At 46.8% G+C, this 12,693-nt stretch overlaps 1 protein-coding gene across 2 annotated transcripts in view; it reads left to right on the forward strand.

Moving 5' to 3' along the window:
• RALGAPB (Ral GTPase activating protein non-catalytic subunit beta) overlaps nt 1–12,693 on the forward strand; it is a 66,199-nt gene that overhangs the window by 19,849 nt on the left and 33,657 nt on the right. For both annotated transcript variants that reach the window (XM_065849597.2, XM_065849599.2), the window contains exons 8-11: nt 1,610–1,758; nt 2,517–2,733; nt 10,229–10,430; nt 11,555–11,722. In XM_065849597.2, the coding sequence (XP_065705669.2) occupies nt 1,610–1,758; nt 2,517–2,733; nt 10,229–10,430; nt 11,555–11,722 (736 nt within the window). The remainder of the gene's footprint in view (nt 1–1,609; nt 1,759–2,516; nt 2,734–10,228; nt 10,431–11,554; nt 11,723–12,693) is intronic.

The following is a 12,693-nucleotide window of genomic DNA, read 5'->3' on the forward strand; positions in this document are numbered from 1 at the left end:
GAAGCAGGTAGTTTGCGATGTCCGATTTGCGAGGGGACGTGTTGCAGAGGAGACGCTGAGCGGGGGGAAGGAGCGAGTCCTGGGCCCCACGGGTGCTCTGGGGATTTATCGGGGACTTTCAACCCAGTAGTGGTGTGCTGGACCTTTCTGTGCTCTGTGTCTGTTTTTTGAGACCACATAGGCAGCAGGCATCCCCGTGCCCCTTCCCTGGGTGCGACTGGGCTGTGATGGTGCCTCTGGTTGGGCTGTGACTGTAGCCGGGGTTGGGCTGTGACTGTAGCCGGGGTTGGGCTGTGACTGTAGCCGGACCCGCTCAGCTGAGGCTAACAGGAAATCTCATTGTCTTCTACCCCAAGTGCCAAAGCCCGTGGATTTTATCTTGACCTCCCTGATACGCACCTGCTTTATGTGTGCATTTGGCAAAATGCCACATCCTCTTTGCCAAAACAGTGCACCAAACCAGTACATTTCATGGTACACACTCTGCCCTTCGCACGGGGTGCAGCACTAACGCTGTAGCTGGAGTTGGTTTTGTGGTGTGTTACAGAAAGTGCTTGTGTGCTTTAATTACAGTGGTTAAAAAAAGGTTCTGTGTCAAATCGTAGAATCGCTTGGTTGGAAAAGACCTTTAAGATCAAGTCTAACGATTGACCCAACAGTGCCAAGTCCACCAAACCATGTCCTGAGAACCTCATGTCCGTCTGTCCAGCCCTCCAGGGATGGTGACTCCAGCACTGCCCTGGGCAGCCTGTTCCAATGCCCCACAGCCCTTTGGGGAAGAAATTGTTCCCAGATCCAACCTCAACCTCCCCTGGCGCAACTTGGGGCCGTTTCCTCTGGTCCTACCCGCACATCCTCAACCACACTGCAATTCCTCTCTTAATTTTTCCAACGGGGTGCAAGGCTGGTGGAATTCATTGGGATGGGAAGAAGTGGTGTTTGTCACTTCAAGCTTTGCAGGTGGCTCGTTACTTCTGATTCTGACTGGGAAAAGTAGCTTTGTACACCACGAGTATTTCCCTGAAGCTGAGTGAAGACTGAACTAACGTCCTGCTGCTGCCAGGAAAATTGTAGCTTGCTCTGCTTTCTTACCCCATCTCCTGTACTGACTTAGTATTTGACTGTTCAGGACACAATTCAGATCACAAAACCAGCAAAAAACTGTGTGGCGTTTGAGTTTCATCTGAATTCAGTGAGTGAGCTAAGTTGGCTTTGAAGGGTCAGGCATCTGAGATGTTTCGGAGCAGGGCCAGGAGGTATGGTCGGGAAAGGCAAAGGTGAGAGGCATCCGAGTTTTAGCAAGAGTGAGCTGTTAATTGGCTTTGGCAAATGAGCCTTGACCCTTTCCCTCTGCCTGCCCCTGCACGTGGTGCAGTGACCCACATTCTTAAGGTGTGGGGTTCTTTGGTGGGTTTTCATATTTGCTTAGCTAATATAAGCGGAGTTTTCTTTTGTTTGTACGTTTATTTCTACTCAGAGATATTTGTGTTACTGCTGCTGTTTTGGGGGTGGGGGGGAAGGCCGGGCCGTGTACAGAAGGCTCTCAGTGACAGGACTGCTGGGTCCGAGCCCGTGGATTTCACGCTGAGTTCTCGCTGTTCACCTGCAGGCATTTCCCGGCCCCGCTCGGACAGCGCGCCGCCCACGCCGGTCAACCGGCTCAGCATGCCCCAGAACACCGTGATCAACACCACCCCGCCCCACAACCGACGGCATCGGGCAGTGACTGTGAATAAAGCAACCATGAAAACCAGCACTGTAAGGTTCCATATTCCGCAGTTGAGCAGTCAGCCAGTTGGGGAGTTTCCTTGGTTAGAGGATGCAATTTCCTTGCTTCTAGGATGTCGAGGGTTTCGATTGCAGGGTGACAATAAACCCTGGCAGATGTATTGTTAACCTGCTCTCCCCCTCCTTCCCCCTTCAGCCCCTCCCTGTCCCCCCTTCCCACTCAGCACAGGCGATCGGGAGGGAAAGAAGGACAGAGAGAAGAGAGTTGGAAAAATTAAAAATGTTTTACTGATGCTACTGATAAGAATAGAAAAAATAATACAAAATATACAAAACCAATCTTGAAAGTCTCAGCAACTGCAGAGCCAGCACCCAAAGTCCTGGACTGGACTCTGCAGCCAACCGGAGCTGGATTCAGTCTCTCACTGTCCTCAGTTCGCAAGGACGACTCACAAGGTCCTCTCCTAATGTCAGCCATAAGCAAAAGGAACAAGATCCTCATGATCTCCCACTTTTATATGAAGTATTCACATGAATGGGATGTTATAGTCAGTTGGTCAGTTTTTGGTTACCTGTTTCTCGTTGCCCCTCTCGCTAGAGGTGCATCAATTTGTCATCAATAACTTCGCATTCCATTGCTATGTTTACCAAAACATGGATCTGGTTCTCCAGGAAAATGCAGGTGATATGAAGCTTCTCTGACAGGCAAATTCACTAAAAGAGAAACTTGTTTCTAACAAACCCAGGACACAGGAGCTGATCTGTTATCTGTTCTTCTGTTCCAACAGGTAGCGACTGCGCACGCATCAAAGGTGCAGCACCAACCCTCCTCCACTTCCCCGCTCTCTAGCCCAAACCAGACAAGCTCCGAGCCACGGCCACTACCAGCCCCTCGCAGGCCAAAGGTTAACAGCATCTTGAACCTCTTTGGATCGTGGTTATTTGACGCAGCATTTGTTCACTGTAAACTTCATAACGGGATAAACAGAGACAGCAGCATGACTGGTAAATATTACTGAAAAATACACGTACACTTTTTTCCTTGTTTTATTGATGTTTCCTACCTGCAAGATTAACATATGCATAATCAGAAAAATAAATTCTGGAGTGCTGTGTTGTGGTTAACCCCTCCCAGCTGAGCCAGCACCTGTTATTATCCAAGCAGGTGTTTGGGGGCTCCAAAATTAAAAAGATCACTTTTTACTAATAAGCACTGCCTTACTCTGACAAGCATCACAGTCCCAATTATGCTACTGGGGAAAATGTTACTCAGTGAAAGAAATAATGTGATAGAGTCCGCTTCCTAGTTTGAAATCTGCTTGAGTATCTCTGAGTAATAGCGACTTTTTATAGTGACTTTTTAATATTTGAAAAATCATCAGACGTCATTCCAGATACTGCACAAAGTGGGGCTTCTCCGTGCTTTTGGAGAGTGTTATGAAAACAGAAGTGCTTAGAAGTTACTGCCTTTCAGTGGTGGTAGCTACGTGTTTCCATGTTTGGCTGGTACCCTGGACTGACCATCAGTCCATAACTGCTGGATTTATTTTGTTTCCTCCAGTTTGTTCAGCGTTAAAGGTTTGCTGTTTTGAGACACGAGAGCAGTATTAGTGCTCTGCTCAGAGAGGCTTTTTAGCGCTTTTCTTCCTTTTGGTGATAATATTCAGAAAATAATAAATTTTCTCCCTCCTTGCATTTTTCTTGTTCTTCATGTAGTATTTTGAGTGTCTGATGAAATCTTCCAAGAGATCGGGAGCTCACTGGCCTAAGTAAGAGAAACAGGAGGAAGAGGTTTGTTGCAGTGAGTTGTGGCAGCAGCAGTTGAACTGAGGATCTTCCTTGTTTGTTGTGTCACAAATCCCTGTGTGGAGGTGGTGGCTTTGGCATTTGGAGTCTGTCAAAGGTATTTTTAGGTGTGCAGCACGTGGCTTTTGAAAGCATTGGGATTTCTGTGGTAGGAGGTTCAAGTCCTCTGTAAGAGGCCCAGCACCTTGCTAGAGGAAGGGCTGAGCTTGGGAAGGAGTAAGGTGTAATTTGAGGGTGTGTTCAGCTGTGTATGCACCTAACGTGTTTCTGTATTTAATGCTTGTTAGATTGATGGGATTGTTTTAGTTTTGACATAACCTATATCTTGAACAATTTTAATGAAGCGTTTAGCCTGAAAAGGGTGTCAGCTGAGATGCTGCTTATGCAACAGTGTCAGCTGCAAACAGAGCTGTTGTGATTCCAGCACAGTACACACATCCAAAGTCAAAATTATTGACTTGAAGGGGTTCCAGGGCCTTCTATTCGTATCTGCAATGTCTGGAGTCACATAACAGCAGTCAGAAGATGGTCATAGTGTGAGCCTTACAGAGGGACTTCCTAGCTCCCAAAAACCAGATACAACTATTTGGAAATCGCTTGATTCTGTTCCTTCTCTGTGCTCCTCAGAGCTGCCCGTGGTGAGACCGGTCTTTGCATGTCACACACTCTGCTGTTTAATAGCAGCAGTGGATCTGATGGTGGTGGAGACCCAGGAAACTGGCTGTGTTATGTCCTGCTTTTCTAGCGATTTGGAAGACAAAATTAACTTAGGGAATGTAGTCAAGCGTTTGCTGCCCTTCCAGGATGCTGTGAGCGTCACCGCTGTGTGAAGTACCGGTCACAGCGAAGCCGTGGCAGGTGTCGCAAGGAGAGCGAGCTGAAGACGGGCCCGTGCTGCTGGAACTCTGCAGAGAGGCACCAAAACCTCATTGCCTGATTTATCCTTTTGCATAAGTCCTTTTTCTCAGCCTCCGCTTTGGGTGGGAGGATGTAGTAAGTAGTAAAAGGCCAGGTCCTGTGGTCTCCGATTCGAAGCATTGCTGTCTTTTAAATCGGGTTTAAGTCCACATTGAAAAGTGCCTGTTCTTGGAGTCTAATCTGTGAAGCTTGATGCCTCCAGGTGAAGGATTTTCTGCCTCAGACCATGCGAGAGGTGCGGTGCTGGTGAGGTGGGCCAGGAGGGTTGTGCGCCGCGGTCCCCTCCATCACACAAGCAGGGCCCATCAGTTATAATCAGATCTGCACGTTGTGCCCATCCACCTGCCTCTGCTCACACGGCCACTATAGATGGGGCTTAAAGAAAGAGGGCAGCGGAGCAGGGGCAGTGAACTGCCACGATCCCTGCCCATCGCAAAGACAGTAAATCCGCTTCTTTTTGGCTGCAGCTTGGCTGTGCCTGTATATCACAGTCCGTCTCATTCCTCTGCAGCCTGGTGCAGTAACGCTTTTGCCACTAGCTTGAGTTTTCTTACCAGGTTTGACACTGCTGTTGATAACCTTTGCATTAGCTTCAGGAAACACTGTTATTGTCATGGATGCTTTAAATATTTCATGATTGGGAACCGTCTGCACTTAAAACACCTTTGCTATGTAGTATTGTCTTCCAGTGGCCCCCACACACTGTTATTCTTTCGGGTTTGTTTCAGTGCCGTGCAGTTAAGAATTTCTTCTCCCTTAGTTGTGTGATATATCTGTTTTGTTGCTGGCGGGAGGCCTGAGGACTGCTTTTCAAAAGAAAGAGGTGAAATATCTTGATAAAGAATGCTCCTTGGTCCTGCAGAGAGATCTGCTGCCCTGCAGCACCTTTCCAGACCACCGCGTTTTCTAGCACGTGTTTCTTATTCCTCTTCTGCCACGTGACACGTTCTCCATGAAAACCCATATGACATGATTTCTAAAGAGGTATCATGTGCTAAATGCAAGTGCCTAACAGGTAAACCCTGTGGTCTCAAGTTCTAGTTGAGAATTTAGTTCAGTTCTTGAACGCTGTGGATTCACATGGACGAGTGCATTGTCCTTCTCCCCTGAGCTTGCGGAAGTGAAGTGCAGTTGATCAAGGCTGATGTGGATGAGTGTCTATCTACCCTTGCTTTTCTTCTTGTCTTGGAGCCCCACATGTCGTCTTGAACTCTTGAACCTTCAAGAAGGAAGTCAAGAAAAATGACTGTTGGAAAAGATGTGCAGGTCTTTGTAGGTTCTGAGATGAAACATCTGGGTGGGTGGACCCTGCTTTGGTGGCACTGGCGCTGACTGTGTAATCTCCGGAGGTCCCATCCAGTCTCAGCTCTTCTCTGGTTCTCTCACTACAACTGCTGCCCCACTGTTGTTAAATTTTCTCTTATTTTTGGTAAACTTCTTGTACCAGCCCTTGGGCGATTCAGGGTAGTGGTATTTCAGCAGTTGTGGTTGCTCTGGTTGCATCCATCTCTCTTTGGAAAGAGACAATTGTTCTCTCCCACAAGACTAGCTGGAGGTCATCTGTGTACGGCCAGGTACTGCTGGGGTTTGTCACCTGGAAAGAGTGTTCCTGTTTGCCCCTTGAGCCCCATCCTTCGAGACTGTCTTGTGTTGTTTGGATTCTGAAGCAAAACAGCGATCTTACCATCATTGGTGTAATGCTTTTTTGCCTCGAGTGTCCTGTATCAGGTTTTAGTTTCTGCACTGAGACCTGAATGATGAAGCTTTTATGGCTTTATAGCAGGCAGCTAATGAACATTTACTCTGTATTGTGGTGAGAGAGGAAAAATTATCTGTTCATAATCGCATAGTTGGCTTGAAAGGAGCTGGATCCTGCTCATGCAGTCTTTAGAATTAGATGGCTGCATGGTATTTATTCAGCTGTTAGTGTGGCATAAATAGCTCCTTGTGATTGGTACTTGAGAAAACACCTTCATAAGAGCTTTGTTATGAAGCTTTGATGAAGTTAGCTCTGAATATGAGAGCTCTGGGGGGTGTGCTCATGTGCTAATTTCCTCGACAGGACGTGTTTCCGTTAGACAAGCCTGGCCGCTGGTGCGTGCTGCTGCTGCTTGGGAGACTTGGGAGAAACTCATTCATACCTTGGGCCAGCATTTCAGCAACTGAATCTAAGCTGATGCAAGCCCGCCAGCCGTCTGTGCTGTAGAGCTGAGGAGTGTGACTGGTGTCACCCACGTGCTCTTGGCAGTGGGAGGGTCTTGGGACTTAGTTTTACCCAATCTCTTCTGGCTCTACTGTCATTGATATTAATCATAGAATCATTATAGAATGGTTTGGGCAGGGACACCTTCCAGCAGCCCAGGTTGCTCAGAGCCTGTCCAGCCCTGCCCTGGACACTCAGGACTGGGGATCCAGAGCTGCTCTGGGCACCCTGTGCCAGGGCTCACACCTCATGAGGAAGAACTTCTTCAGTTTAAAGCCCTTACCCTATGTCCTATTGCTACACACCCTTGTAAAAAGTCCCTCTCCAGCTTTCTTGTAGGTCCCCTTTGGGTATGGAAGGTTCCCCACCCGTCCCCACGGGGAGCTCTGCACGCTCCAGCTGGTCATAGAGGGTGACAGCCCATCCTGTCCTTCCTAAAGAGCCTGGGGAAAGAGCTTTGGGGGAAAGTCTCCTCGTCCTGCTGGTCCTTCTCCTTGTGAGGTTCCATTCTGCATTGCCCCCCTTCACCTCTGTGAATGCAGGTGGGGGAGTTTTTGGCTGTTTGGCTCTGGGTCCTCTGCAGACTTCACCTGGATCCAGCTTCTCCTCAGCAGCCCCCTCCCCTGCAGCCCAGCTCTGTCCTGGCCTTTCCTTGCCTCAGGAAAACCCCCATGTGCCAAGATCTGCCGCGGAGCTTTTCCCGTTGGCAACTTGAGGTCCCAAATAAAGTTTCTGTGAATGCAAACTGGGACATGGTGAGCAGCTCGGTCACAGGCCCTGCACGTTCAGCAGCTCTGCGGGTGGTGGTGTTCCCGCCTGGAACCTGCCTGCTGGAGTCTCCCCTCTGCTCTCTGGAGACTGTTTTTCAGATGTTGGTGTTTTGGGGAGTGTTCTGCCTTTCATTTCTGCTTTGGGAGGCTGTTGGTGGAGCTGGCGGTCAGGGCTGTGCCCGGGGTTGCAGGCGGGAGCACTGTGGGGCAGGGATGATAGAGCTGCGGTACCCTCAGGAGCTGGGGGTTTGGCTTTGCTGTGGGAAGACCATGGGTGAGTGACCATCCTCTGTGAGACATCCCGGTCACGGCTGGGACAGCCCCACGGGTCAGTGACCGTCCCCTTTGAGACACCCCAGTCACCATCCAGCACAGTGCAGCGTGGGGCAGGTACTTGAGCTGGGAAGGGTTAATACATCTATTGAAAGAAATGACGTGCATTGATATGACCAGCTCTAAATCTTAATAGTATTTTGTAACTTTTTGTTCGTTGTTTTGCATGGTATTTTCAGAACCATAATTTTGGACCTGAATGCCAATTTCCTGTGTGTTTAATGAGCTTGCTGTATCATAAAGCTTTTAATCTATTTTTAAAAAAGCTAAAAGCTTCTTAACTTATATTACGATTTCACCATCTTAAAAGTATTTTATAATTACTGCTGTCCTTTGATTTGTTTCCATTTTATTTCTATTATCTTGCAGCATCTTTTATCCAAATTCTTCTTTCTTATAAGTCTTGTAAGTAGGAACCAGTAGCTTTTCCTTAATTGCGGTCATGCTTTTCTTTTTCCATAATCCCATCTTTTATTTGTAAACTCATTCTCATTGTCTTTTGTAGCTTTTGCACTTTTCCTTGAAAAAGACAAGTGATTTTTTTTGTGTGTGTTTTTGAATGGGGAGGATTGTTGGCAAAAGCAAATTAATCTGCCTGAATCAGTCCCATCTTTTCTGTACTTTAGTCTGTGATCATGTCATGAGTTTCAGGACTTTGCACTAACCATGTTTTTTTTACTTAAAGCTTATTTTACAGACCTAGTGTTTGATTTGTATGCATTGTGCATGTAGTGTTTTTTTCCAACTACAATATATTGCTGGCTAGCTTATTTAGGCCAAAAAAAGGGCTCATGGGAAGATGCATAAAGATTTGTGCTTATTTGCTACTTATGTCATGAAAATTTGCAAGGTAACAGTGGGTTAAACTACAAATTCAAAGACAAAAAATTAAGAGTAGATATTTGAAGATTTGTTTAAAAAAATGAAACAAACAAAAAAAAACCCTATCCATAAATTAACAAGCGTTAACTATTGAAGCATTAATGGGCTTTTGTTTGCAAGACTGTGAACCTGATGTTCCCCAGCGTCCCAGCCTTGAGGTAGCGGAGGTTCTCTGGTATGATTCTGTTAGGAGCACACGTTATCTGCTCTTTGGTTTTGTAAGTCTTAGCTAAAAATAAGAGGGAACCTGATCTTTCTGCTGTTACTTATCCAAGAGTGAGGTTGCCCAAGGAAAAAAACCAACCAACCAAATCACATTGAGAGCAATGTATCCTTTTTTTGGTGCCATCGCGGAAGGAAGGCCGAAGCCAGCAAAGCGAGCGGCCTCCCGCGTCGTGTGCACATCACACTGATGTGCAAAAGGGGGACCAGAAACTCTCTAGAAAGACGTGAATTCAGCTGCATGGGCCAGGAGCACAAAGCTGGGCAGGGTCCCGTCCTCTTCAGGTGACACCGGGCGCCCTGGAGCCTCCTGCGGGCGGGCAGGACAGGCCGGCCTGGCCTTGCATTTATTGGGCAATTTCAGTGTCGCAGGAGGAGAGAGGGACCAGATCAGGAGAGTGGGTTTCAGCAGACTTCTCTTTCTGAAATGAGGTCTTAGACTTTTACGATTATTTTTTTAATAAGTACGTTTATACAACAAAATTGGATCAAAGTGGTTTGGTGTTCAGAGCAGCGTCACAGGTTAGTTGACCAGCTGAAAATGAAGGACTTGCTTGGAAGTCACAGTAGTGGCACTGTCTAAATGTTATTTTGGTATTTTAAGGCAGCAAGGCAAGGTGGTACTTTGTTTTTCTGGAGATGAGAACTAGATGAGGGGAGATCCTTGTCCTCCAGAGAGGGAATGGAGTGAGGAGAGGCTGGAGCACAAGTGTGATGGGAGCGGCTGAGGGATCTGGGGGGTTCAGCTGGAGAACAGGAGCTGAGGGGAGACCTTCTGATCTCTGAACTGCCTGAAAGGAGCTTGGAGCCAGGGGCGTCGGGCTCTGCTCCCCAGGAACAAGCACCAGGAGCAGAGGAAACGGCCTCAAGTTGCGCCAGGGGAGGTTGAGGTTGGATGTGGGGAACAATTTCTTCCCCAAAGGGCTGTGGGGCATTGAACAGGCTGCCCAGGGCAGTGGTGGAGTCACCATCCCTGGAGGGGTTTAAAAGGCGTTTAGATGAGGTTCTTGGGACATGGGTTAGTGCCAGAGTTAGGTTAGGTTATGGTTGGACTCGATGATCCTGAAGGTCTCTGCCAACTGAAATGATTCTATTAAATGATTCTAATATTGGATATAAGTGAACTCCTCCCAGCAGACAATTGGGGCAGGCTCGAGAATGTGAAGGTCATTTGTTGTCCTTACAAAGAAAAAAGTTAGTTACACCCACAAAGACTTTCTAAACAGAGGCACTGACTTAAATATAGTGAACTAACAGCTTTATGATGACTACTAAATTTGACTTGATCTTTGTGTCCAGGATCCCATGAGCCTATGACGTACGTTAACAAACACCGTGAAACGCTGTTTTTCTGTTCTCTTCCCAGCTATAGCAACTCAAGCCAGTGTGGAGTTCCGCCGGAAGGGATCGCAAATGTCCACGGACACCATGGCTTCCAACCCCACCTTCGATGCCAGCGAATTCCCGGACAACTATGAAGCGGGAAGGGCAGAGGCGTGCGGGACACTGTGTAGGATATTTTGTAGCAAGAAGACTGGGGAGGAAATATTACCAGCTTACCTATCCCGGTACTGACCCATCTTCCAGTTGCTTTATTGGTGTGACTGTGTGGTGCGCGTTGATTCTCGGTTTTGCAGCGGCGGTGCGGGGTTCAGGCGGCAGCTGGGTGCTGTTGCGTTGTGCTGCCGGTTCAGAACAACCGCGTTGGCCTGCAGGTGGGGTTCCCGCTAAACCGAGCGGGGTTTCCTTGTGTCCCCTCGCAGCGCTGGTTTTCATCGGGTGTTCTTCACGTTCCAGCTGAGGGGAAATCACTTAAAGTGCCTCCCGGCTGGAAGGAAAGGTGTCTTGTTGGTGCTTCCTTGCCTCTTGCGTGCTGGTTGGTTTGTTTTATTTTATTTGTCACTGAATATTGTTCAGATGAAAAAAATAAGTGTGCAGACGTAAGACTATGTACACTTTATTAGACCATGAAGGGTCTTACATTGTCATACACCACAACACTGGGATGGATTGTGTTTGTGGTGTGGGGTTCTTTTCCCCCCCTTTAAATTTAGAAATCCACAAATGGAACTGTTTTATTTAAAACAGTTGTGTTCTGAATGACCTCTGGTTTCAGTTTTGTTTCTAATGAAAAGGCAGTCTTGCCTATCATCAAATTAGTGTTAAAAAGTGAAATAGCAAAGGCCAGAGGCAGAGACCCAGCTTGAGGCCCTGACCCTCTCAAACTGCCCAGGTCCATTTGTCTCAGGTGGCATCAAAACTTCCAGAAGACAGAACTATTTTAATTTCTTGCATGTTGCGGTGTTTTCTCTGTGGATAGTTTGTGTTTCCCTTACCCAGGCAGTGAGATTCCTGTGTTTGCAAGCCTGGTGTTGGGGAGTTCAAATCGAAGTCTGGGCCCAGTCTCGCTGGGAGCCCTGTGGTGCAGGCCCTGCTGGGCCCACCGGAGCCGTCCAGAACTGCTGCACCGGCTTCTCACGTGCAATACCCGTGGTTTGTGAGGGGCTTTGTTCAGCTGCTTGGGTGCTAAAGTAATTGGCAAGAGGATGTTCCTTAAACATACCCTAGCTCCGATTTTGAAACTTCCTCTGTGTTATATAGGAAAGGTCAAATAGTGTCTGCACATTCTTATTCATGTGGGATGCTGATGCTTTTTGTGTGCAAATAATTTAACCTCATCTTTCTTTGTCAGATTTTACATGCTTTTAATTCAGGGTTTGCAGATAGCGGATTTCGTTTGCCACCCCGTTCTTGCCAGCGTTATTCTCAACTCCCCCCCGTTGTTCTGCTGTGACCTGAAAGGGATTGATGTCGTGGTTCCTTATTTCATTTCGGCTCTTGAAACCATTTTACCGGACAGGTAAATTGCTATTTCCATATAAACATTGTCAGAAGTGTGGGGAGGTGTTTATCTTGTGGGGTTTCTGTCATTCCTGAGTAATTTCGCTGAAGAAAATCTGCGGTGTGGACCCCATAGTGTGTATGTATTTGATGGTGATAACAGCGGCACCTCAGAAGCTCTAATTTTCAATTTAATTTAATGCCATTTTTTTAAAGCAATGGTGCTTTTATTTTAAATTAAATATGTGAGTTGTCTTATCTACATATTCACTGATGGAAAGCAGTATTTATAAGAATAGGGAGAAGGAGTGATTTAGCTCAAATATGTTGAACACCTACTGATTTTTAAGTAAAATTTCACAGGATATTCACCACAGCAACAGCCATTAATGACTTCATTAAGAGAGTAATCTTACACGTCGTTAAATAGAAAAATCAATACTTTAGTTCTTAAACCAGAGGATGTGACCTCACTTGTCAGAGCTTTATAGATTTCTGGACATTTTGTTAATGAACTTAACACTACTGCTGCCTTCAACATATGTTTTATGCCTTGGTGCTCCATTTAATTTTAAAGTTATGCATAAGGTGTTTATCTTCTGGGCTTTGGTCTGAGCCGCTGCTTCTTTTGGATAGATCTTGTAAGCAGAATTTGCTGGTGGCTACAGAAAAACAGTTGGATCTGTTAGCTAAGCAGCTGGTGTTGTGTGTAACGCGTGCACGAGCGTGTTCTGGGGATCTCTGATAATCCTGGGTGGGTTTGAGACCGAAACTTCCTGCTTTGAAGGTGCAGTATATTAATAATGCTTTCATCAGCTCATTGCTTTTGTATGGGGTACAGAATCCTTAGCAAGTGATGGTTTGTGCCCTAAGTCGTTGTGTTATTGCTGCTGTTAAAAAGGAAAGAAAAGAAGAAGATTCCTGAGCCCAGAAGAACAGCTACATTGTATACCACAAATTGTTTAAGACCTCTGGGTAGCTGTATATTTA

Source organism: Patagioenas fasciata, chromosome 16 (assembly GCF_037038585.1).
Source record: "Patagioenas fasciata isolate bPatFas1 chromosome 16, bPatFas1.hap1, whole genome shotgun sequence".
NCBI lineage: Eukaryota > Metazoa > Chordata > Aves > Columbiformes > Columbidae > Patagioenas > Patagioenas fasciata.